The following is a 26,606-nucleotide window of genomic DNA, read 5'->3' as shown; positions in this document are numbered from 1 at the left end:
TTCTAAGTGAGGAATAGACGGTTGTGAAAACATGGATGTACATCCATGGTGAAAATAACCAATGGTACCGGTACGTTACCGATACGTTATCGGCCGTGCACCGATGTAAGTTGCTAGGTAAAACTTCCTGGCTTTGACGTTTTTTTATCCGACATGTCGTAGCGAAATTCTGTGAGAACTAATATAATACTGGCAAGGTTTCGGTTTTCGGAGAATTTCAGTGTATCAGCTGATTATCAAGTTGAAATAAAGCGCGAGCGTGGATGGTCCGACTTGTTGCTGCTGGCGCACGGCGTGGCGTGGCGGGGAATCTATGTTACAAGCATCCAACTGTCGGCCGGCGGCCATAACCTCTACGGTCGCCATCGACGGCTTTCGTGATTTTGAAGAATAAAGTAAACCGTAGATAAAGCCAGACCTTTTCTCGGCTTTGTTTCTGAAAACCTCTCCTCAGAGGCAAAGGCGACGTAAACCGTGTCCGAGTCTCGGCCTTGATATGACACAAGAAAGTCATAGTTCAATCACATTTATTTGCGTGCGTCATACAGATGATATCATTATTCATAGGGGTATCCGATTGAAGTGGGTACATACTATTCTCAAGAAACGTACGATCAAAAAGGACAGGCTAAATAAAAATGTTTCAATCATATCATCAATTGCAAAGAACCCTGAAATGCTGCAGATTTTAATCACTATGGCAAAGTTTGTTTTTTGACCTCAACGTTATCCGATCGAGAAAGTAAACTTGGTTTGACCCAAAGTTTGAAAATGTGTTTTCTGATCTCCCGCGGCATGGCCCATAGCCAGTGACGTTGACGCTTCGTACTTCGAATTCTGAGAGCTACATCAAATCGCCACGATCAGCGGACAAGAAATTACTATTTTCAAATCGCCATCACCAAAAAATTACAGACAATTGAGACAACACGGTGAGAAAAAAGGCATATCATCAATGGTGTTGATAGCCTACATTTTGCTTCAAACCACCCAGAACCATCTGGCCCGATTTCAGCTCGCCCGATACCAACTCGCCCGATACCAACTCGCCCGAATTCAATTTGTTGGGCGAGCCAACGATGTATCTTTGCTGCAGACTTGCACTGTGCACTGAAAGGAAGAGTTGGCGATATCTTTACCGAAACGGAAAAAAATAGCTAAAGAAGTAGCCATCTCTCAGGCAGTACACGGCCAAGGTAAACCTGAGCGTTCATATCGACTAATGCCAAATGGAGCATTTTCATCGAAAACGGCGATGTCCAGGAAAGGCGATGACTTATTTTTAAAGTTGAAGAAAAATGCTTAAAATTTTGGTTGTGTTAGTCAATCTATCGAAATATTTTTGTTCCAATTGATAAAATCATAGACAGTCTCGATTATACCATCCATAATTAATATTTACAGACTAAATCGACAGGGGGGAGGGGTGAATTTTAACACAAGGAACGCGGTACGAAAGTGTAATCTCAAACAATGGGCGAGTTGGTTTCGGGCCAATATGACTAAAATCAGATGGTAGGTTTCCTGGTCATTGAAATGTACCAACGCAACTTTACTTAAAACGTCAATTCTTTATTGTACCATCGTTCACGCAAAATGAACGGCCTCTGCTAAGGCGTTTTGTCTATGAGACACAGCATGGGCACCCCGCAGTGTTTTCGATAAACAAAGTGTAAGATGATCCAATGCACTAGCGATACCGCTGTTGGCTGATTACTTAGCGATGTAGGGATATTCCCAGCGGTTTCCCTATGTATATAGGGACTTCGGTGTTCCAAGTTTATTTGCGCCAGCAATAATTGTACAAATGGTTCCATATATCAATTCATAATAGAAGAGCAGGTCACTTGCGTTCCTTCTTTACTTCTCATTTCATTTTTTTCCCTTTTTTTTCAACTTGCAGACAAAAGGATGTAGAACAATTCTTAGACAATACACGAAATAAGTTTGTTGGATTTCAAGTTGGAGGGTAGGCGATTTTTCTCCCTTAATTGTTGAATTCTCATAAAGTGCATTGAGATGTCATCATCTTAAAATTTCTTTCCTTCAACTTACAGTATCAGTGAAAGAACTCTGTGAATATTTTGAACAATTCAGTCAAGCTGAATCAATAGCAAGCCTTTTCCCACTCCTTTCCATAGGACTTTGTTTTAACTTGGAGTTCAATGGTTGCTGTGACTGAATAACACTCCTGAGTGAGAGTCCGTGTTTTACACTTGAGAGTTATCTAGAAACAAGAACAGTCCAACAGTCATACTAACAGACGCTTCTGACACCTGTCAGCAAAGTTGCCTTGTCAGTGAATTTCAATCCTGTCTGCTGAATCTGACAAGTTTCAGACTGTCAGACCTTTGATTGCAATATGTGTGCCACATTTGAAAAATGATACCTGGTCTAAGATGTCATCTGGAAAGTTCATAAACAAAGTGGTAGTCCTATGATGCCTTGAAGCAGAATAAGAACTGTGTGCAAGATCTGATATTGTTCTTTATTGGATATTAACATTCTTACTTTGGCCATTTGACAGTGATCAACACACTGTGGCTGGCCTACCAGAACCTATACATGAAGGTGTCAGAATTTTGAAAAAGGTAAATAGAAATTGTTATGGGGAGCATGCTCATTAGTAAGTTGGAAAGATTGTTGTTGTTTGCTATTCGCTGGTGCAAGAGCTACAGATACAGAGATGGGCAAAACTTATGAACACTTAGCCCACACTTATCAATATCACAAAGGAACATTATCCTAGGGGGGTCCAATTGCTTCACAAAGACAAGGAAGGCTCCCCTAAGTAAACCTTGCTTTTATGAGGAAAATTGGTCCCTGTATTCTTCAGATGCAACCAAAGATGTTCACTTCAAATTTAGAAAGTCACATGTCATTCCCTTGAAATGATAGACACCCTGAACTTGACCTCAGGATCAAGCCACTGTGTGGCCCTTATTCAGGGACAGATATTCAGACTCTCAAATTTTTACAATTCTTTTCTGATCTACCACTTGTTGTGACTCACTTTAAAGCTCTCGGAGAAAGAAAATTTTGAACCCTCGTAGCTTTTCTAACTATGAAACCAACTCCATTTTTGTAAATCAATCCCGTATATGCTGCCTTGTGCATTGTACATGCCATTTGCCATGCCAAACATGCCCTATTCAATTTACCATTAACTGTGGACATTATATGTTTCATTTCAAATGAATGATGTAACCATTTGACATTAGCTACATCAGTTAACTCTATTTTATTGTCACTCTCCACAGCATGTATATATATCTTTGTCGGAATTGCAAATTAAGAAAGAAGAAGAAATAACCAAACACCCGGTGTCAAAGGTCAGATTCTTTGATCTGATTAACTTACTGTCCCTATATTTATTTAGACACATTGCTTGAATCATCATTCTTGTAACCATGGTGATTAATGGTTTACAGTGTGCCCAGAACACTTCAATTTGCATGCTGTTTACTTTTGTCTGTGAAATACTTTGTCCAGTAAGGTGTTCTTGTTTCAAATTCTTCTCCTTTTGCCTGCTCATTCCATGGCAACACCCACACAAGTATTGATTCATTCCCTGCCAGATAGTTGACATTGTCAGCGGCATCATGGATGCCAATCTAGACCTGTTGACAGAAAGAAGTACCAGGTTTTAGCAAATCATGCTGGAGTAGATTAGTTCGACAAAGCAAGTGTTTCTGCCTCAGTAAGAGAACAACGCAGATCTTTGTTGTATGGTACAAGAGTCAAACTGACCATTTAGTAATGCGTGATATCCTCTCCAAAGACTTTTTTGGGGGGGTCAATCACTTCAGATTGTCAGTGTGTAATGTTTGCCCTTCTGTCGTTTCAGGCTGAAGAAGAAATCTCCAACTCACCCGTAGAATTGTTGTATCAGGCAATGCTACCCAATTTACCTCAATACATGGTAAATAAATGAATATTCCGGATAAATCATTCGCATCCATTGTTAAATCATTTTATTAGCAATGCATTGTACAACTTTGCAGAATATTCCTGTTCCAAAGTCTCTTAAAATTTGTGTGTTATGGTACACAGGTATCTTGATATTTTCCTTATATAAAGTTTTATCCAATTCTATTTCTGCTGTACTGTCAATAATATACAGAGTAATATCTTTGTATTGTGGATTTTGAAATCGACCTAAGTAAGTTGTATCAAAATGGCACATCATAGTAAAGCCGTCACCATGCCAGTTAATGTAATGTAAGGCCGTGAACTTAAATTTGACAAATGAAAACCATGCTGAGTCAGCATTTTTCACCAGTAATTTTTCTGTGGGCACAAGCTTTGTTGAGAATTTGCTGCAAATTAAAGCGCAGTGGTCGTCGCGCTGCGCATCCTCCTGAGGGGGTCCCCTCTGTTGTAAACAAATCCAAGAACGCCGCACATGTTACGGGTTGATTATAATGTTTGCGATATTGCGCTTGTTAAAATGGCGGCTGATCTGTCACAAGCATACCAACTAACCAAATGTAACACGCAATAAAAGGTCAATTAATCTAAGTTAAATATCTGCTGAATATTGAACAATAATTGCACGCTGGATTGAGATCACATTTGCTCATGATTTTCTTGAATCAGTTGAATGGGGCTCGGCTACTGTTATCGCTCGAGCCATAGAGCTCGACGTACGCATGTGTACGCATGTATACGCCCGCTAGCAAGGACGAGAGCTTTCATTTCAAGAGGCCCGACAGGAGTACAAAGACAACAACCCAAACTACAGAAATCTACAGCTCGCAGAGCAATGCCCGCTGCAGCAAGAAGCATCTCTGCCTCTGTTCCGTTCCGTGGTCTGTATGAACGTCCGTGTCAAACCGGGTATATGGCGCGCTACACTCGGCTGTGGAGAATCCAACTCAACTACAAAGTTTACCCCGTTGGGGGTGCAAACGAGAATGGACCTTTCATAGGTCTCCTTGTTATGTGGGGGTTATCTCACTTGAAAGAGGATTCAGACCTACCCGGCAATCAGGAGGTACAACAACGAAGTTTGCCCAGCACCGGTAGGCTACACCAGCTAGCGGTTGGATCACTGCCATGACCGTGCACAGGATTGGGGCACAGGATCTCTCGATACGTCTATGCACGGTGTTAGCAGTGCAATTTTCCTGCCAAATGCCGCGAAAACCCGCTCGTTTTGTCTATTGTTTTCTGTCATTTTACTATTTCTTACCACGTAATACTAGGAGAAGACATGGTGATCAACAGTTGGTTGTGGGCCAAGTCGCGTCGCGGACCGGTACGTTGTGGGACGGATTCCCTATATCCGTGTACGTCAACGCGGTGACCGTCTCCCAACATCATCTCCCGTGTCCTGCTCTGGCTTGCCGATCATGGGCCTTGAGCGTAACTTTGTGTTAGGCATTGTGCTTGTTGCTGGTCTACATATATAGGCACTGTTGATCATTTTAGTTATGTATTTTCACTGTACTGTACATAGCATTGTGTACAACCAGCGTGACGCGCGCGATCAAATCTTTTTGTTCACTGTGTCTGCGTGCAGTAAACTCAGCGACACAATGTGCTGAGTGTAGTGTCCCAATGTTCGTAGCTCCACACGAGTTTATAGATAGAAATACACCACTGAAGTTCGTTTCCGATCTTAATATTTTACCATTACATGATGTTGAGTCTTACAAAGGCCTTAACAAAGTGGGGGACTGCTCCCATCTCACTCCTATTGAAGTTGAGAAGACTTATGTTTACAAAAATTTATGTTTATCAACAAAAAAATCACGCACGCGCAGCGCGACGACCACTGCGCTGCAAATTAAGTGTGATAACTCAAGTTTACCAGACTCTTGAATTGATTTCTATCAACAAAGCTGTGTATAAATGTCATGAAAATGACAATTGTAGAAGTGGAGTTAGTAAATTGTAGCACTTTCTTAGTGTAATCCCACTTTTCTGGCCTTTAAGCACTCATGTATCTGCAATATTACAGAGATATACAAATTTCCAGTGCAACAGCAGATTCTGGAAAGTGAGCATTTGTTTACAGATTGCTATTTGATTTTCTCCAGATTGCCCTGTTGAAAATCCTCTTAGCGGCAGCCCCAACATCTAAGGCAAAGACAGATTCCATAAATATTTTAGCTGATGTATTACCAGAGGAAATGCCGTAAGTAGCGCCTAATCCTTATTCACTGAATCACTGTCTCTCCCTTGGGATAACAGAATCATTAACAGCTACCACTGTAACGCTGTCTACAGAAGATAGAAAACTGATGTGTGTATGGTTTTGGTAATTTTTTCACAATGGCTGATGCAAGTCGATGTGAAAAAAGCGCTAATTTTGAATTCAGTGTTTTGTGTAATATGAGATGTTTTTCAAATTTCTATGGTACACCATGTATGATAATAATTTTCACCCACCCATAAAATACCTTGTTTATGTTGGTGGTCATTTTTGGCCAGTACATGTTGAATCATGTTTGCGTAAATTCTCCTTGGAATTTCAACTAATCTGTGTATAATAGAAAGTATTGTATACTTTAAGAACTAAAGTGGACTTTGCATAATCTGTAGTGAATTTCAGGTATTCTATGCAACATAGATGGTCTCTAATGAATGGCATGCATAAATTTGCTTAGTCAGGACAGTCGCAGTATCAGGCATACTAAATATCTGAATTTTTGTAAAATTGTCAACAATATGTCAATATTACACATACCTTTGGAGACTGTTAAGAAATGTACAATCCCAGTTGTGCACGTCAAAGAAAGACATGATTGCAAAGTATGTACGATGTTTTAAGCTTTGCACTTTTTCAGGGGGAAAGGACACACCACAACAAACCCAACTAAAAAACAAAAATAAACAATGTACTCCAGGGACTTTTCAAATCCTCATTGTGTGCAAGCAATATAAACAGAAGTGCAAATACCCAAGTATCATCAAATCTAATGAATACTTTATATTTTTTCCCACACAGAATAACAGTACTTCAATCTATGAAATTAGGTATTGATGTGAACAGACATAAAGAAATCATCGTTAAGGGCATTTCTGCAACTCTGCTTTTACTTCTGAAACACTTTAAACTCAATCATATTTATCAGGTGAGTCTGTAATCATAACACCTAATCATGCTTCTCTTGTCATTGGAAATGTAAACATAGTATTCATTGCAATGTAATCAGCTGTACATCTACTGTGCAAAACAGAACCCAGTCATGAACGTGTCAAATGTACTGCATTACACAGCAGACAGTTCATGCTCATTTTATTGCCCAGTCATTGTCAACTACATGTGTAATAAATATTTTGAGCTGAAAACCTCAATATATTACATTATGACCTGTAAATCACTACTCACCGTTTCTATTGCTATAATGTAACATAATGTGTAGTTGTTTTATGAGAAATAGATGTGTTCCAAGGTGCTCATCACTTGTGCTTTCCAAAGACCATTGATGAATATGCATGTCCATCTACTGTTATACATTTTTAAACAACCAGACCAATCTGTATCTTTACTACAGTAAAATAGCTGTTTTGTAAATTTTCGTTTTGGCATTTTCATAGGTTTTGCTATAACACTCTTTGCTAAAGGGCGTAACAGTATGAAAGATAAAACTAGTTGTCAGATAGACATTTGGTATGTGTAATTTTCTTGTTCTCAAGTTCTACATAATGAAGTCTTTCCTTGTAATACTTCTTCTTGGCACACAGTTTGAATTTATGAGTCAGCATTTAGTATTTGCTAACTGTATACCCCTGGTGCTAAAATTCTTCAATCAGAATATAAGCTCATATGTTGGTGCTAAAAACAGGTAAGAATGTGACCTGTTCACAAATAGATATTAACCATTTTTCATGTTAGACAGCTTTTAAACCATACGGTCTCTATATAACTTGGGAGAGAATTATGTCCAAAAGTGCAGTGACGCATAGAAGTTTTATTGGAAGTTTAATGTTGCAAATTCAAATTATCGTTATTCTCAGTCATGAAATATTTAAACTACTGTAGATGTTGGTTGCAATACCAAAACATAAATTTCTGGCATTTTCAGTACTAGTTTTGGTTTACATTTAAACATTTAAAAGAGTTGATTCTGCCTTTCAATTTTTGTTTGTCACTTTGTTTATGATAAAGTGTGCTAAAGCCTGTATTTTTACCCCCAGCATCAATGTTATAGACTTCCCAAGCTGTGTGATTGGAGACCAGCCTGAACTAACAGCTGAGAGTTTGGTAAGTTATCTGTAATTACCTAGATTCATTCAAAAAATGATTTTCCTATAAATTTCCTAAGTTTTGTTCCAGAATGTGTCACGTGAAATCTGAACTGTGCATCTGTGGTCTACTTGACAGGAGGCTGGTGACAATGCGGCATATTGTTGGAGAAATTTATTTTCCTGCATCAATTTACTCCGAATTTTGAATAAACTCACCAAATGGAAGCATTCCAGAACCATGGTAAGTCACACATTTTAAATGATTAATCTCAATTCAAATTTATGTACCTCTGAGTGCAATATTATAAGTACAATTTTGTCAGAAAATTTTGTGCTCGCTCAATGCAAATGTTCACCATCATAAAAGTATATCACTCACACAAACTGAAAAGCAGAAGCCAAGTTGAAGTCATTTCATTTAGAACAGTTGTAATTTTTTCCCTTTTACCAAGCAAACTAAACTAGTTCAAGCAATTAAAGATGAGAACTGGTAGATGAATTTGAATATTTCAAAACAATTCTCTCAAGCAACAGAAGATGATATGTCAACAATGAGGGAATAATAGTTCTCTCTGATTTTTGTTTTCAGATGTTGGTCGTGTTCAAGTCGGCTCCAATTCTAAAACGAGCTTTAAAAGTGAAACAAGCCATGATGCAATTGTATGTGTTGAAATTACTGAAGATGCAAACCAAATACCTTGGAAGACAGTGGAGAAAAAGTAATATGAAGACATTGTCAGCAATTTACCAGAAAGTCAGACATCGACTCAATGATGACTGGGCTTATGGCAACGGTAGGCAAACACACTGACTTTGAAATTATGGAAAGAATGACTTCACTTTCAAGCCCTCACATCAGAAGGCTATTTTACCATCAGTTTCTAACAAAAAGCAGTGACACAGAAATGAAAACATTTCAATGGCAGAGAATTGAAAAAGATCAATGACAGAAATGATATGGTCATTTTACCATTTAGCTAGAAAAGGTCAATAGCAGAGATATGAAAAACGGATCAATGACAGAGAATTTAAATTAGTCACAATGCTAGTACCCAACACTCTGGTAAGTCTTTACATGGTCCAAATATAACTTGCTTTAAAAGGAAATTACCAATCAGCAGGCCGCCTACTATGAAGTAATCATGAAAATCACTGCACTAGACAAGAAAAAGAAATTACAAAAAATATTGTCACTTCCATTCTCTAAAATCGTGACCAGAAATAAACTTTTTTATTTTATTGTATGCTGTGGTTTGTAGACATGGATGCACGTCCTTGGGATTTCCAAGCTGAGGAGTGTGCTCTGAGGGCATGTGTTGATAGATTCAATACCAGACGATATGATAACTCTGCCAACAAGGATCCGGACTTTGCCCCGGTAGACAACAATATACTCAGTGTCCTTGGACAGAGTGTTGAACTGAGTGAAGATTTCAAGAGATACTACGAAACCTGGCTTGACAGGGAAGTCTTTACCACCAAGATCGACTGGGATCAGTTACTCAGAGAAACTTGGTTAGTTCATAACTTTTCACTTACCCCATTTTTACCTACAGTGTTAATCAGCATGTCTTGTAATCGTTTGAAATCACAACAGAAACTGGAAGAAGAATATCATGTGATGTAATTTCATATACCAGTCATGACTCTTTATTTGCACGATTTATACTGCTGACCAAACAGGAATATAGGGACAGTGAAACTATTCCTTATAAAGTCTCTCCATATCTTTGACATGTGTCATTTCTTATTTATACTTAGAAGTTTTGAAGATATATATATATAGAGATATCTGGATTCTATTTTTTGCAGATTCTTGTTTACCTATTTCTGAATGTTGTGTTGTGCTGTTTTTATTGCAGGTACTGAATGTAAAATGGGGATACTTCAAGCGCTCAAATCTTAACTCATGGTGTGAACTAAACAGTGCCATTGTAAAGAGGCGGGGGAAAACATTATTTATTGATTTGAGACCAAAAAAAGATTATTACCATTGTGATTCAGTAGTTTCACATCGGTAATTAACAATTCATTTAGTCCTCCGCAGATTGTCATTGTGTCACATTTTACAGTATTTGATTATTATCATCATGGATTGTGGGGAGAAGTTCTGTAGCTTTGCTGTAACCCAGAATTGAAATCAATGAAGAGTAGATTCTTGAGAAGGGAAATGCATCAATGGTTCACAGCTGCTGTGTTGTCTGTGAAAATTATTTTGTGATGAATGGAAAATGTTCAGCATGAAACCTGTCCTGTTGTGGACTTTATATCTGGTAAAACCCTATGTGTGGTTATGAAGCTTTTGTAAGTTATTGGAATGATTCACTTGATATTACATTAATATCATGAGAGAGTTTCAAAAGGCAGATGCAGACATACTTCAGGTGCTTTAATTAACCTCCACTACCTGCAGTCTGTAGTGGTCGACAATTTCAAAGTGATATGTATAGTGTGAAAGAACGAAAGGCATCCTATTTTCATTTCAGAGGTTTTACGTGCATATTTCAGGAAATGCAACCCAACCTTAACCTGTTCATCCCCAATTCCCTGTAAGCAAGTCCACAGTCACCATTGATAACAATTGGTTTGGACCAAACCATGGTGATGAAAGGGTTAATTTCATCATTTAATCCAACGCAGTTCCTGTGTCTCACTGATGTCGGTTTGCAATTTCACATTGAAAAGAAGTTCCATTGAGACACTCACCTTGTACTTAAAGCCGCACTTTTCAATCCCAGGTTCTCGCATTAGTGGAGTTCTCCTCCCAGTCAAACACATGGCCAGTATGATGTTTGATTTCTATAACATTAATTACACAAACTGATCTCAACCTTTTGTCACATTTTGCTAATCCTGCAAACAGAGTTTATGCAAGCTTTTGATTGACGGTCGGTTCAAATCGCCAATGGTCATTGATTCCCCACCACAAACGCTCGAATTTCCTAAAAAATTGTCTTCCAGTCGCGTTAAACTTTTAATATAACCACAGAGTTTGATCGGCAGCAACTTCACGCTGACCGCTTGGCAGTCTGTCTGCGTTTTTGCGGCTGGGAAAAACTAAAAAGTGGCATTTTCTGGAGCGTGTGCCCGCGTGTTGCCTGTTTGGTGTCCACTTACACAGTGAACGCCGCCATACCTTGGCGTCCTTTTAAAGGGAGGCTCCGCCTTTAAACACTTAACCTTTCACCACCATGGTTTGTCCCAAATCCATTGTTTTCTATGGTAAAGTTGGACCTGTATACAGGGAACTGGGGTGAAAGGGTTAAGTGAAAACATTGCCTTACAATTAAGTGGTCCATTGCACATAGTGTTCCGAAAGCTAGAAATTTCAAAATTTACTTCATAAAAAATATTGTTGACTTTAGTAAAAGATTCAGGTTAATGAACTTCCAGTGTCCTGGCCAAACATCAACAACACATTGTTTAGATCGTATGTATGAATCAGGTCTGCTAATTTGCACAAATTTTTGGTAAACAATTTCACAGAATTGAGTATCTGTACAAGGGAATCGTCACATATCGTCAGAAAGAGAAGATTGTAGAGAGTTTTGACCAAAGTATTTTAACTACTAATTTAAGCACTCAATAAAGCTGGTTGCACCATGGGGTTTTTTGAGTCAATGAGTAGTGAAACAGTGATAAAGCTGGAGGGTGGAAAAAGATTACGACGTCTTAGCACACCTCAACTAACTGAAATATACCACAAAACCAAGACGACGTATTTTAATCAATGGATTGCAAAATGATGTCAACAGTGTTTGTACACAATATCCAGATTCTGAAATGATCGGCACAATCTTCGTGAAAAAGGCTCCTTAAGTAACCACTACTGTATTTCTTATGCAAATCATTGCCATAGTTTGCACTGTTATATGCTACAATTTGTCTGAAATGTAGATAGGCAGATACAGTTGTGGAACAAGTATATGGGCCATGTAGACGTCAAGAGATTCACATGTTATGTACTTGTATAGAAAGACACCAGTCGTGTTTACGCATGTGTTTTGTACAAACTTTCAAGTATGCAGTCATATTTTTATTCTTATGAATAAATTATTTGTGTTAAATTCAAATATACAGGCTTTTTGATCAAGACGAGTGTGTATTTAAAGGTGTTTAAAAGTCATCATTTCTTTGGAGTGAAAGAATATGTACCTTATTTTTGCTTGCGAGTTTCGTTTATAGTTGGTGTAGGGGTATGTATGCGTAATGTAGTAGTTATATTGTTACATGATGTCAATTTGAAAACTAGACAGTTATCACTGACATTTAAGAAGTTTCATTATTCTTTGCTGAGGTCTGAATGTGCTGAACACTCTAATTGGCTCAGCTGAGTCTGTGCGTTACTTTCAAATGAACTGAATTGGTAAAGAAACTTGACTCTATGGTATGTCTCATATGTGCTGTCTACAAGTTGAGAGGAATTATTGGTGTGTATGTGTGCTGCTGTATCATTGCTAGCCCCTTGGTCTGTTCATTCGAACTGTTTTACAGCATGATTCCTATCACGACAAGCTTACTTATTTTTAAAACAAAGAGCATGGACATTAGAAGATGTAAATATCACCATTTCTAATATCAGTTTGATAGGAAGTAGGCAGGGATGGGATTCATAACAATATTCCAGGATAAACTAGGAACACAAATCTGTGTGCATCGCCAGATGTTTACAATTGCTGTGGCTATCATACTTTTCTGTCCAGGAACATGCTTTTTCCTACATTTTGCAGAACTGAAAAACTTGTCAAAAGTAGTTCTTAATAGAGGAAAATTGTTAGTTAGGCCAAGAAAAATAAAAAGTTTGTTTCTCCTCCTAGACATATTGCAAGAATGAGGCGGTGGCGCGGCTTTTTTTTCCTTCTTATTTTTTTTTATTCTTCAACCAACAAGGACGCGTAAAAAACATGAAAACAAAATAGGAACAGTGACATATGAATGGATGTTAAGTGTCAATTATTTTGTTTACAGATCTTTTTTATACAGCACTGTGTTATGCACTGTCGTCGTGTATTTTTGCAGGGTTTTTTTAGCTCATATTTGGTATGTATATAAATACCAAAAGGAGCTTATATGGTGAGGTGGTGGTGTCTGTATGTATGTGAGTATGTATGTGTGGATGTATGTCCGTCACACGCAAAGGCTCCCATACCGCCAAAGCTACCATGTCAGTATTTGGTGTACAGGTAGATGCGGGGTTGAGATGTGACGTTGTTCAAATGAACATGTCAGTGTCAAAAATATGCAAATGAAGTAAGAAAAAGTGGAAATCCTGCAAATGTGCAGGAGTGGTGGCATGCCAATGACTGAAATGGGCTACTCCACTGACCTTGAGTCATTTGCTGTCATTGTTTATGAACTGTTACATATTAACAGACCTGGTCAAACTAAGAGGGACCAGCTTCGTTGAAACATTCTCTGCTATGTATGTTGCTAAAGTTGACCTCCAGTGCCTAAAGTTTCAGACCTTATTTTGTCATTCTTGTCTTTCTGGTTTAAATATTTCGTGTTGTTTTCTGGTTGTACTGTGCAGAAATCATTGTCATAACATCAACGTAGAATTTTCCTCCACTGAACAGATAGAAACAACACTTATTGTTGATCTTTGGTACCCATACTGGTATGTACCAATTGTGATCAAATGTGAGCGACACCGTATTATTGCGGTATTTTTCATTTTATTTCCTTATATCATGAGCAGAAAAAAAGGTTTACGCGGCGGGTCTGAATTGACGCGCGAGGATGAGAAGCACACTTTTTTATTTGTCTTGACCTTAACCATATTGTGAAAAAATTAATTTTCATAAAATGAGCTTATCCTGTTTTATCATCCCCTAAAATCATGTAATATGCTATTATTTGAAAGTATACTTTTATTTATCATTTACCATTTTCTAATAACTACTTTGGGCTTAATGCCATTAATTTCCGTGAAGTTAGCCTCCCAGAGTCAGGTTTGTATAATGTCTTGCAACCCAAGCCTAGGACACTTCTAAAATCGACCCCCCCCCCCCTCCTTGATTCTCCCATGCCGATTCTTTTGTAATCACTGGGGACTCCTTCAATATACACGTATAGGAATCAACATTATGCGTGAAAATTTTCTGTCAACTGTTCATTTACAACTTTCCAAATATATCTGTTAAAAGTGTAATTTTAGACGACGCATTTTGAATAGCGTGCTAGCAGTGTGGACAACGGCATATGATGCACTTCATCTGCAAGTTCATGGTTACACATGGTGCGTGAGTCTTATCAATGCTGTATTTAATATGTCATCAGTAAGCCAATTATAGATATCGATAATTACTCGTTTTTTGCTCCTTTTAAATGAAAATCAACAAGCCCATATTACCTGAGGAATTTCAACAAGCCATCTTACTGGGCATATCAACTAGCCATCTTACAGGACAGTAGCCTGACCAAATTGCCAAGAGGGGGCAGAATGAAGCTTAGCGCTACTCCGTCCCCGCCTGCAGGCGACGCCCCTTTCTTAGCTGAGGAAAGTGTGGATTCAGAATAAAGAGATTCTTCGGAGCAAAATCTGAAATATTCCAGCAATGAACTTAGTTCGTCCTCTAGATTTTCTTCTCCGAAATGACGGACCAAATACTTACCGCCAACAAAAGGCACAGGCAGAGAAAAAATTGTTTGTACCACCTGTTCACAAGTATGGTCTCAAAAATCATCTTCTGTTTGTCATTTGGACCGGTTGATACCTTCGGTAAAAGATGGTTTGTATTTTTTGACTTGTCACATTATTTACTAAATTAGCTGAGCCATACAAGTAATTTTGGTGATAAGTATTTCCGTGACTGAAAAACTTAAAATGGCAAACGATTTTTGGAATGAAAATGGAGTAACCCTCTCAAGGAAATGTTAAAAACTGCATAAGTGCGGAACAAAAATTAAACAAGCCAAACCTGAGGCGGATGAAATTCTAAAAGGGGAGACAGTGAAAATGGGATGTTTCGGGCTCGGCCCTTCCGCGTCAACAAATGGGAACGATATAAAGCTTACAGACATGAAAATATTACTGTAAGGGAATGGAAACACACAGCCGTTCAAATATGATTTACATCCGACAACATTTGAACAAAAATGAAAACCGATCACGGCACAGACAGGTGAAGACATGGAATTGACATTTCATTTTAACTAATGAAAATGTGATGTCTTCAATAGATTTCTGCTGCAGTATAAAGATGTTTCTTTCTCGTGCCAAGATTTCTTCTTCATTGATGTAAGGTATATCGTCCTGAATCGTATGCAAGGAAACCTATAAAGTCATTGAGTATTTTTTTTATCTACATCTCAACTATTATCGGTGCCTAATGAATGTAGCCACCTGGCTAACTCTCGTGTACCCTTCACCACACTAACAGCAGTGAGGAATACGGGAAAGTTCAGCTCGTTACATCTGCAGCGATTGCAGCAGAGGCTATTGCGCCCCCACAGTCCTAGTGCTGCGTATGGCGTCTGTGTCACCCTTAGCGACACGCGCAAATAGAATCTGATCACCTGTATGTTTTAAGTGGTTCGGAAAACAGCGATTACACGGAAATAACACGCAAGACTTCCAAAGTTCCATTCGAACGTCTCTACCTAGCAAACGAGGTGAGTGATTGTTCCTGACATAGTGGCCCTACGAGAGCACCTTGAAGGCGAGAATGGCCGGGTTTTGAATACTGACAGGCCACTGAACTCGGCGGAAATAGAAGTTTGTTTGTTGCCGGGATTTAGCAGTGTACACACATGGTGTTAGTTAGCTACTGTATGTACATTTCATGGTCTCTTGGTTTCAAAGGTCTTTCCTCACGGAACGTTATTTTACGTCGAGTTTTTTGTCATTTGACGAAGCTGATGTGTGTACGCTACCCTCAAGGTAACAAAGTAATTTTTATTCCCTTTCATTTTGAGATCGATATCCCCTTGCTTTGCGAATCAAACAACAATAACCTTCAGTCCGTTTCAATGACAATACCTATGCGCCCGTCGTATCCTTGTCAGACTGTAACACAATAACACTAGCTGTAGTGATATTGGGAGTCCATGGACCGAAGACCTGTGCGCTAATATTTACGTAGCGAATTTCAATCACAGCGCTGTAAGCTTCGGTCAAGCTAACTTCGCAGCGCGTTCAGTGTTGATCAGGCCACGGTCGACAGTCTAGCCACAAATGTGACATACGAAAAAGTGAGTACACCGGCGCTCGCCCAATCGGCTCACTTCATGTACGGCCCTGCCATTGCTCTAGTGTAGGGTGCATAATTGTCAGTTGAAGATTGGTTATCGGCCATACATGTACATGACTGCCGAGCTTTCACGCCTTCTGTTTTCAGATACTCTAGTATAGCAATCACAGGATCCTATACATGGAGTGAACCGAGCGCCCGTGCCAGCGAGGCTGTGTGTGGCCTGCCGAAACAGAACAACCAAACATTTGAGTAAGTGTTGTCCCCAAAGCCCTGGAGTCTTATGGTATTTGTAAAACAAATGCCTGGCATCAATGTCACAATCATACGCATATCGTACTCAGCAAAGTACGGACGTTGCGCTTAACTCATCAGTCAAAATTTCTCCGCTCATCCTAACAATAATATGTAACATGCCACGTCTATGCCTACAATTGAAGCCGTAAGTCTGCAAAGGAAGCCATTGGTCCGAATGACAGACAAACGAATGCATGTATGGATTAACTAGTGAAGGCCATGGTAACAATGTTTCTCATAATAATTTTCCTCTCTCAGTCTCAGAAATCTCAAGGGACTTCTACCCACCCTATGCTTAAATCGAACTTAATGGGAAAACAAATTAATCATAAACACGCCTGGCAGCTTGTTAGTACGGAACGTGATTCGTAGTAAAATAGACCGATGTAAACAAACTAGAAACTACCTTGCTTCGCCATCTCAGGCCTGAAATGGAAGCCACAAAAGACGTAAAAAACCATTAAACGGCGGGTAAGTCAACAAATCTATCAAAATGCGACGGGAGTTATAGCAACCGCTGTGTCCATGGCGGCCATTTAAAACAACGAATCGCATTATTATGCATGTATGTAGCTAGTGATTTAATCATCGCGCGTGTCATCGATAATTTAAACTGTAACCAACCCACATTACTACAGATGCAGGCAATATTCGATTTCCGCGTAATTATGTAATATTTACCTTAAATCTGATCACCACAGAGTAAACATTGTTGACGTCGACTTTGAAACAATGCGTTCTTGTCAATTTTAATTACAATCGTATTTGCTTTATCGAAGCATGAAGAGCACTGTAATGTAAACGAGGCAGTGTTGACATATGCCGCTATTTCTCTGTAGAGATAATTACGTCACGAGTAAACGACTCAATTGCTCTTACATCAGCATTGCTATGAATTGTATTACTTCATTTTTTTATTTGAAGTTCATCATTTTTGTCTTTATGAAATATGGTTACAAGTTCGACATGAGCTCGAGTCGTCTACGATCAACAGGTGGTCGTTCGGCCTTCAAAGCTGACCCCACGGTGATTTTATGTACGGTGTACGTAAAGCCACATCATAACTATTCGCTGTAAAAAGCTGTGACCGAAATTGATGACGGCGAAGGATATGTGCGATAAAACCGTTAACAGCGAGACGGTCATTGAACGATAATGGCTAAAACGACAACGAGAGACCCAGACTCTAAAGTCACTTCAATGAGTGTTTGTTATATAACATGCGCCTTCAAATCATTACAGAGACCACATCTCAGAGGTCATATCAGTGGTGTAATATTTCAAAAACTGACAACCGTGACGAAATCACATAAAATCATTGTTTCTTCGTTTAAAGCTATAAACCTGCTGTGTTTGTCATATATTACTTTCTGGCCCTTGCCATGTGTATAAAATCTCGTTTATTACTGTGAACTATTACAGAAAGTAAAGACCCTCTCATTGATCGATGCGAATATACAATGGCATAGCCTGGGCTCAGGGTAAAGTGAAATAGTTATAAATCACATTCAAAAAGCCTGTAAAGGTTAATAAAAAAAACCGGACAGTCTTGTTGCTGTATGGGGTCTGTTGCGACAACTTCGTCACTCTTTACATGACATCACGCAGCAGTTCACAACGATTGAGCGTCTTCATTTTTTCCCCCAGGAGGCAATAAATATCAGCCGTGTGCGTTATTATGACGCTGTCACCTATACGGCACTAGTGCACTGTCGCACCCTTTAAATAGGTGATGTCTGGCAAGATTCTCTACCGTTCACAACACGATATCAAACACACAACCACCCCACCCCTTCCCACCTCGAGATCAGACAAACCATGGTCAGCATGGGTCTCATGATAAAACTTATATCGTTTAAACTCTTATTGCACTCTTGATTGTGTCGCAGTAGCTCTATGCGTACATTAAGCTCGCGCGAAATAACTTTAGTACGATATCATTATGCTATCTCCTGGCTTGGAGACGTAGAAACGGTCAACGACCGCCACAGATTAATCTAATTCTATTGCATACAACATGTAATGAATGCACGTAAATAGGCACTTATCGTCAATTATGTCTACTTTATGCATTTATTATAACTCGAATGATTCAAGAAGTCACGAACAAAACGTGTCGTACATTCAAAGAAGACGACCCGTCGCTAATGGGTTTCGATATTCTGTATGGAATCATAATTAATACCGTTGGAATATAAAATAAGACGATTTATCCTCCACACGAGACCTGTAACACTAATAATACATATGCTACAACGGACATATTGAGTTTTTTCTTCTTTATGATGGGCAAATAATACCGTTTACTTCGATGTATTTTACATAGTACGCCTCGAGATACCGCCACACTTTAGTGGTACACATTTTATTGAGAAGGGGTTATTGTCATCGTCTAGTGAACCGCATGCCGAACTGTGCTGTCATAAAATACTTGACTACCCTTATAAAATGTCACTGCTACAGGTCAAAATATTCTCACGGAATAAGGAAAATTTTAGTACTCTGATTAGAGGTATTCAGTTTGTCTGCCTGACTAAAAATATCTTTTTTTGTTTGTTTGGTTTTTTGTATATTGAATGAATCGCAAATGTATTGCTATATTCCTTGCACGTTTGACCGTCGTCCGGAGTAGAATAGACAGCAAAACATATATGTTCCGTCGTAAATTCCTTGGTATCCGTCAATCTAAGATATGCCCATGTTGGCCTAACAACGTATACATTGAAGACTGTTGGGAGCTCAAGATTTTTACTAGCAAGACAGGACGCTCCTGAAAATCACCGGACCCATAGTTCCTTGCAAATACATATAGGCTTTTCTTTGGACGGTTTCCATATTTAGTAAAATTGACTGAGTTTCAGGAATTTATTGATTTGTAAAATTATCATCGTGTATTCTCCTTTATTCTTGCTGAAGATCGGTGACGAAGGCGGTTTTTCAATATTCTCGCAGCTTGGGAAAAAATGACAGTCTTTATCAATGGATACTGAGCCATGGGCAGTGTATTCCATAGACTGTCAATTGTATCGCTATAGCGACAGGGTTTGTTTTCATTATGTTACGTAGGAGATCATCCTGGCAACGCATCTATTCTTTGATTCGAGTCAAATCCACCCTTTCTTGCTTTAAGAAATTTAATTCAGGTGTAATTGAATGCAAACGTGCATTAATTTATGTACTGAACACCTAGAGCAATGGAAGACTTAGCTCTTTTGTCTAATACCCACGGGACCAATGTGTGTTTTCTTTACAATACCATAGCTTTGAAAATCGATAGAACTTTTTGTTGTCGTATTTTCCATTCAGTCACAGAATATTCACTTTGAATTGTTTGTTCTCTTCCTTTGGTGTATGGTTCTCACCAAGGGTTTTGTTAATTGAGACTTTAATCAATGTAATCGTCTGACAAGTCCAATTTTTTCTGTCTGTGTGCACACTTTAATTTGAAATCGAATATTCTATAGGCGGGGTCTTCGGTATATTGTCATAAATACCGTCACTACAATGGGCGGACATTGTCATTCATTTTCAAGTCAAGATAAAAAAGTATGGTGTCGATTGCACCAAGCCGGTGCAACAATGCTGACACCGATCGATATGCGAGTACTATATAGCACATCCTCTGTACATCCAGAAAATCTCATTCACAGCTCGTCAGCCCAGTCACATTTTCGTCAATGATATGAATTTCTAAATCAGTCAGTTATGACAGCGTTACGTTATGTTCCCTTTTATCCGTGTTGCTGGAGATTTGACCCGGTATTGATCGGCTGTCGTGCACGGTGGAGGCTATCAGGACATTTTCTCGGTAAATAGGACAAAGGTCACACCACTACGGGCAGCATAAAGAAAAAGATTTATTTCAACTTTACAAACACCCAAATATCATGTAAATATAGCTTGACTTGTTATACATGGCTCAAAAGCGGTGACACATCGTGTTTTGAAGTCTCGCGAGATTTCACAATGAGCGGTTATCGAAATCCAAAATTTATTGGGCCTAGAAGGGTTTTGATTTTAACGATTAGGTTACAGAATCAAAATAAATTGTTGTAGCAACGAGTCAGACTTTACCAGTCGATGATTGATTAATTTGTGAGTAAAATATTGCTTCACGGAAATAAGTAAAGTTAAATATAAGAAAATGTCAATATTTAGAGTATCTCGCATGTCGTTTTTTTCACTGAGTTTACTCTCACGCTGATCAGTTTTCTAACCATACTGCCATTCCAACGCATCAAGCTGTTTCAAGCTGTTTGTCAATAGTGTAGTTTCAATACGTTTTTGTGCCATGGTGTGCGAGGAAGTGTGTCTGAGACAACCGTATCGTTGAGGCAAACCCTGAGCAGATCTCAGAGTGAATTTCACAGCCCCAATACGATAAACGAAATATTGTGTACCGGTGAGTCAATTAAGATAGTTCGCGCCTAGACTTTATTTTGGTCAACACAAATTTTCCTCAGGCAAACTGTCAACCATTTTCTCTCAAAAGTAAGAATAAAAATCAGGGGTCACCGCAAATTTTGGTATTAGAGAAAGAAATTATTTAATATTTACCGATATTTGAAAATCAAAATTGCCGCCATCCCAGTGTTATCTCTATGGGGAAAGTACAATTTCCGATTTTCACAAAAAACTGAGCCGACGAAAATGTATTTACTCCAGGAGCTTCAAATTGAGCCCTAAACAACGTGTAAGGCCAAGAGAAAATTGTAAAAGTTTGAGTTCGAATATCTGTCCCTGCGACACATTATTCCTCAACCTAAATTTTGGAGTGATGAACCTACTTTCTTCTTAATTGTACATCTGGTCGAAACTGGTCCTTAGATGACTAGATGACTCTAAAGTGCCTCTCTCTCTCTCTCTTCTCTCTCTCTCTCTCTCTCTCTCTCTTCCTTCGCGCCTACAATTAACCCATCCCTCTCCGCTACCACACGCTCACTTCAAAGTTCACATAAAACATTTTTGTCCTGAGAGAAAACACCCGAAAAATTATCGACCAACATGTTATTTTAAGTTTGGCAGAGAATACAGCTATGTAACGATGGACATATATTAGTTCCGTGTCCAGGGTTAACTGTGCTGCAAAAGGAAAGCGCCCCCTCGAGAAAACACCCGCAAGCCTCTACAGGTTGTAGAAACTATTATTACTTTTCTTTACACCAATCACTCGTCATCTCGAAGTCTGTATGCTGCCCTCGATTAAAAAGTATCGATTTCTTCGACCTCCCCCTGTTTGAGTTTTGTAATTGCCGAAGCACAGAAAAATTGCTCGCGCACCTGAGTATAGAATTTCTACAGTCTCAATTTCTCCGTAGCTCTTTCCCCTTCGAGAAATGCATAAGATGGCATAATGAGCTAAAGCTATCGTATATTGACACCCACGAAACAGTGCAACACTATGTATATGGGGATATAGAGACAGAAGACACTACTGTCTAGAAGGTCGATATCGAAATCCATCTGTAGACAAGTACAGTATAATCATTGCGTCACCGAACACGCCAGCAAATGCTCGCCCTCGATAGAATGACAATATTGACAAGCTCTGCACGTTGATACAGTGACGACTGTGATAATATTGCACAGCAAATATTGACTCAGTGTTTTACATTTATTGCGGAGCCCTGCATTGTATTTGTAATTTCCTGTATTTGTTTGTTTTACCGTAGCATTTCATTTATAGATAATATACAGAACAGTTCCCATGGTAACAACAACCAGCAATTGTACATAAACATTTCAGTCCCTTGTGTCTCACCGTATGCACGAGGCATTCGTACAGACATCGAGATGTGTATATCTCTGATTCCTCAGACCTAGTATAAGGGTAGAGTCTGCATAGCATTGGCTAAACCTATGAAATTTATTCTGTTCTACATGTCTTAGTTTTACTTCACATACATACGGTACATGCAGAATGACGGTAAATCAGCTTGTATTGTTTTGCAGGTTTATTTTACTCGTTTGTCGATAGATATTAAATTTAAAATAATTTCTGTGATGGTTGAATAAGTAAATGTTACTTAGTGGTAAATCCATCCATGCAAGACTGAAAGTATTCTGTTGTACGTCCACACGTCGCATGTAGAAATAACCCCCATTTACAATATCATATTATTTTATACGACCTAAAATACGAAAGATTATACGATCATGTTCTCTGCTTCAGGGGTTTCTCTATCACAATTTGTAGAAAATAGTCTATCACATATTATTTCTCTTATTTTGTAACAGTCTGAATTTTCATTGTTTTTCCATTCGCAATAAGCTGCCAGGAGGGAATCAATTGTTCTTTAACTCTGTTGTTCTTTAACTCACCGCACAGTTACATAGAAAACAAGATTAATATTGAAAACAGTGTCACATGTCAGACCTTATCTGACCGTCTTCAGGGTCGTTTGTTGACCAACGCGACGACATATTTTCACACGTAACCAAGTTCCCCAATCGTCTACTTATTCGACATCAACATAGCAACCGTATCAAGATGTATTGAGAAACATAGATTTGGAATGGCTTCTCGAGATAAAATTGTTTTTGTGCGTGTTTACAGGTTCTAAATACTACAGTGCTAACCATTGGTGTAGAAATGATTTTGTCGTAGTTTGATGAGTCACCCAGAAAGCTATAGGGAATCTTGCTGTGTGAGGGCGCACTTACAGCTCCGTCAGAGCGAAGTTTGACAATTATTCGCTTTACATTGCAGATGACATAAGCATGCTCATACGAAGATAAGTCTTATTGTGAGTGGGAAGTTTGAAGCGTTCAAGAAATGGTAAGTTTCGTGAGCACAGTACGTGGTTTGTGATATACGTAAGCCTCTCACGGTCGGGACTACCCCGTTTTGTTCCCCAGGTGTCACAAAATTGTTTTGTATGTGTACGACCAGGATCTAGGAGACGTCCGTGTCAGTCGTAAATGTCAAACAATTAATTGTAGGATGTCTTCCGCTGATGATTATCACTGGCGGGAGAGGTTTAGATCGTGTAACCGTGTATGCATCTTCGATGTGTGCTGCATGGTTGAGTGACGACAACCAACGAAAATTTTGTCAGCTATCGTTGTTAATCGCCCAAAACCTAAAATATTCCAACATTTCACACTTTTTTAATGATATATATATTCCAATATTTCATGCAACGTGTTTAATTCGCCGTAGCATATGAAAGTACAAGAGTGGCTTTGCCAACCCCACCCTAAAAATCAAACGTGGCCAAAGGTTAGGAAATGTTACTGTTAACATAGGTCTCAGGAGTTAAGTAGCGATCGCTTTGACAATAAAGCCCTTTTCATCCTCATATAGGCGAAACTGCCGTTTTCAACACAGGTGTGTTCGGCGTTACTGTTCGTTTCACACTATGTACCGAGCGATCTAGCCATGCCAACCCTATATAGCTTTGGGCTGTTTACAAATTCGGCTTATGCTAAGCCACAGTCCTAATCCGGATTAGTGACATTCTCACGCCCCGTATGCTGTGCCGTTGCATCGTACGATGTGATCTCAGACATTGTTTTCGGTCAGATGGTGTGATCATGGACGTCCATGGTGTGATGTACTCTTGTAGATTGCATTGTCATATACGATGGAAACCAACCATTTCCGACACACGACCCACACAGGGTAATAGCTTCACTCGTTCCTCCAGATCAGCTGAGATTATGATTCCACAGTGGACAGTAGAATTTCACTGTCTGTGATTTAACAAAATATAGTGTGCATTCCCTGAATTAATGGTGCAATCTGTTGTGTTTGAGTGGCTGAAAATTTGGTCACGTGACGTAAAGCTGGACAGAAGGTCGAAGCTATGTGCCATAATCTCTTCGTACACCAACGCAGTAGAACGTTGGATACTTGGCTATTTCATTTTAGTACTGCAGACATAGACAGACGCTACGTTCGTGTCCAATAGTGCGAAGTCAACTGTAAGGGGAAGGTCGTACAGTAATAGTAAAATGGATCTTTCTATTTTAAAAATCGAATGATGGGACGAAGGAAGTGTGCTGATGTAAGTACATCTGACAACACAACATTCTGCTCTATAGCGTTTGCATCTTTTGCTTGGTGGAAATTTAGTACTATCAGGTGTTATTCATGATGTTAGATCCTTCCCGTGTTGTGCCGACGACAGTCTCAATGGCTCACGTTCGTGTTTTTTTTTTCTTCACAGCCGGGGAAACGGGGATACTCGAAAAGTGCCAAGGCATTGCCGAGGGAGAGGAAGTCACGGAGTCGGAGTCCCAGCGGTAAGAAAAAAGGCAAGGGGAGGAAAAAGAGTGCCAAATCAGCCTCGCCAAAACCAGCAAAGAAACCAGTGGATATCATGAGCCCCGACGCTATGACTAATGCATATTATATATGCCATAACGCAGTGGACCTTCTGGAATCAAGGGGCTTTGGTTGGCCCAATGCACCAAAGAAGAAGAAAGGGAAGAAGGGAAAAAAGAAAAAGAAATAGTTATGATGTCATCAAATGACATGCGAACCTTATGTCGAAGTGGGTCGAAATTTACTCAGTTGTTCTACAAAGAAGAAGAGAAGTTTTACAAGTCATAATTTTTTTAATTATAGAAAACTCAAAATTTAGTATATTTTGTAGTACACTGGAAGATAGCAAAAATATTTCAACAATCAGCGATGTCTATTTTTAAATCAAAAACGTTTGGATTTATCAAAGACAGATTGTTAAGTTAATGAAATTCATGATTTCTTAAGACGTGCGTAATCGTAGCTAAAACTTGGAGTTGGGAGTAGCCGCGTTGACTGATGGCCACATACCATATCGGTAACTATCTGTCATCCATAAATGTTGAGATTTTGTTTTCATATTACGTCAGGGAGATTAACCAAATATTCGACGGGATAGCCTGGACGGGCTAAACTGCATTCACCGGTCAAGTTTTTGTGCTTGAATATGTTTCGACACAATCGCCCATGATGTTTTGTCAACATTGCGCCATTTGAACTGTGCACAGACAATGATGCACGGCGAAAACATTAGCAAAATCCAGGGCCTGACAAGACTACTTCGAGTTATATCCTTTAACAGTAAAAGCAATCCATTTTTCTCCAGTTCTTCTAACCCTTTCACCATCATATGGTTTGACCAAACCCACATCGTTATCAATGGTGATTCTTGGAACTTTTTACTTGGATTCGGGGTTGAACGGGTTCAATCACACATTTGGACAAACATAGCGTGGTATTGGAGGGGCAGAAATGACAGTTTTCCAATCAATTGCAATTTAATCTTGGCGTATTTGCCAATCCAATTTAAAAACAAGTGCCAAAGTCTGCTATAATGAGACGTATTCTGGCAAAGCAGTGTTTCTCATGGTAAAAGTTGAAGTTGCCCTTCAGAATGTTTTCTGGTCAAGAATGATTGCGATGTTTTTAATAGCCGGGTTCGTAAACATCATACATATCCCTCCTTGCTGTTTTGCCAACAACAAGACCGTCAAGGTCCCCGATGAAAAAAATGAAAGTATGTTATATCCCTACTTATTTTGAAATAAATTCTGAGTTTTATGAAAGGAACTGTTGTGGTATGTTTAATGTCATAAATGTATTCTATCGTCATTGTCATGTCAATTATCGTGGAAAAATATACGAGAAATCGAACAAATGTTTCAATGAAATCTTTACGCCATGTTTATTTCATTCTTGTGTTATGCAAGTCAACAATAATTTTCGGGTATGTGCGACAAGACTGTTCGTTGAAAGCTGTTGATCGTGTGATATTGAAATATTTTAATAACGCTTTATGCAATAAACAGGTGGCCACTGTCATCTTCTACATTTAGAGATGTTGTTTTTCGCATATATTGGTGCTGGTGTTGATAATCGTTATTTTTCAAGAGAGAGAGAGAGAGAGAGAGAGAGAGAGAGAGAGAGAGAGAGAGAAGAGAGAGAGAGTA

The 26,606-nt window shown here is 39.0% G+C and overlaps 2 protein-coding genes across 7 annotated transcripts in view; both read left to right on the top strand.

Moving 5' to 3' along the window:
• LOC139134907 (striatin-interacting protein 1 homolog) overlaps nucleotides 1-12,272 on the top strand; it is a 32,062-nt gene extending 19,790 nt beyond the window's left edge. For both annotated transcript variants that reach the window (XM_070701999.1, XM_070701998.1), the window contains exons 11-22: nucleotides 1,904-1,969; nucleotides 2,528-2,591; nucleotides 3,261-3,332; nucleotides 3,848-3,922; nucleotides 6,045-6,142; nucleotides 6,956-7,082; nucleotides 7,696-7,796; nucleotides 8,149-8,215; nucleotides 8,336-8,440; nucleotides 8,789-8,993; nucleotides 9,459-9,714; nucleotides 10,062-12,272. In XM_070701999.1, coding sequence (XP_070558100.1) covers nucleotides 1,904-1,969; nucleotides 2,528-2,591; nucleotides 3,261-3,332; nucleotides 3,848-3,922; nucleotides 6,045-6,142; nucleotides 6,956-7,082; nucleotides 7,696-7,796; nucleotides 8,149-8,215; nucleotides 8,336-8,440; nucleotides 8,789-8,993; nucleotides 9,459-9,714; nucleotides 10,062-10,068 — 1,243 coding nt within the window. In that variant the 3' untranslated portion in view covers nucleotides 10,069-12,272. The remainder of the gene's footprint in view (nucleotides 1-1,903; nucleotides 1,970-2,527; nucleotides 2,592-3,260; nucleotides 3,333-3,847; nucleotides 3,923-6,044; nucleotides 6,143-6,955; nucleotides 7,083-7,695; nucleotides 7,797-8,148; nucleotides 8,216-8,335; nucleotides 8,441-8,788; nucleotides 8,994-9,458; nucleotides 9,715-10,061) is intronic.
• A 3,393-nt stretch (nucleotides 12,273-15,665) lies between these two features.
• LOC139134906 (small lysine-rich protein 1-like) lies at nucleotides 15,666-26,226 on the top strand. Of its 5 annotated transcripts, XR_011552903.1 has the most exons (3): nucleotides 15,666-15,813; nucleotides 16,539-16,643; nucleotides 23,398-23,466. XR_011552903.1 is itself a non-coding variant. In XM_070701996.1 (2 exons), exons 1-2 carry the CDS (start codon nucleotides 24,671-24,673, stop codon nucleotides 25,145-25,147), a joined length of 315 nt encoding a protein of 104 aa, XP_070558097.1. In that variant the 5' UTR covers nucleotides 24,509-24,670; the 3' UTR covers nucleotides 25,148-26,226. The 5 variants fall into 5 exon arrangements, 1 of the variants encoding a protein (XP_070558097.1); XR_011552902.1 differs by lacking the exons at nucleotides 16,539-16,643; nucleotides 23,398-23,466 and adding an exon at nucleotides 24,860-25,029; XR_011552900.1 differs by lacking the exon at nucleotides 16,539-16,643 and having other exon boundaries at nucleotides 23,398-23,472.
• The last annotated feature ends 380 nt before the right edge of the window (nucleotides 26,227-26,606 follow it).

The sequence above is a fragment of the Ptychodera flava genome, chromosome 6, assembly GCF_041260155.1.
Source record: "Ptychodera flava strain L36383 chromosome 6, AS_Pfla_20210202, whole genome shotgun sequence".
Lineage (NCBI taxonomy): Eukaryota > Metazoa > Hemichordata > Enteropneusta > Ptychoderidae > Ptychodera > Ptychodera flava.
Note: the sequence above shows the minus strand (reverse complement) of the source record. Positions and strands in the feature narration are given on the sequence as shown.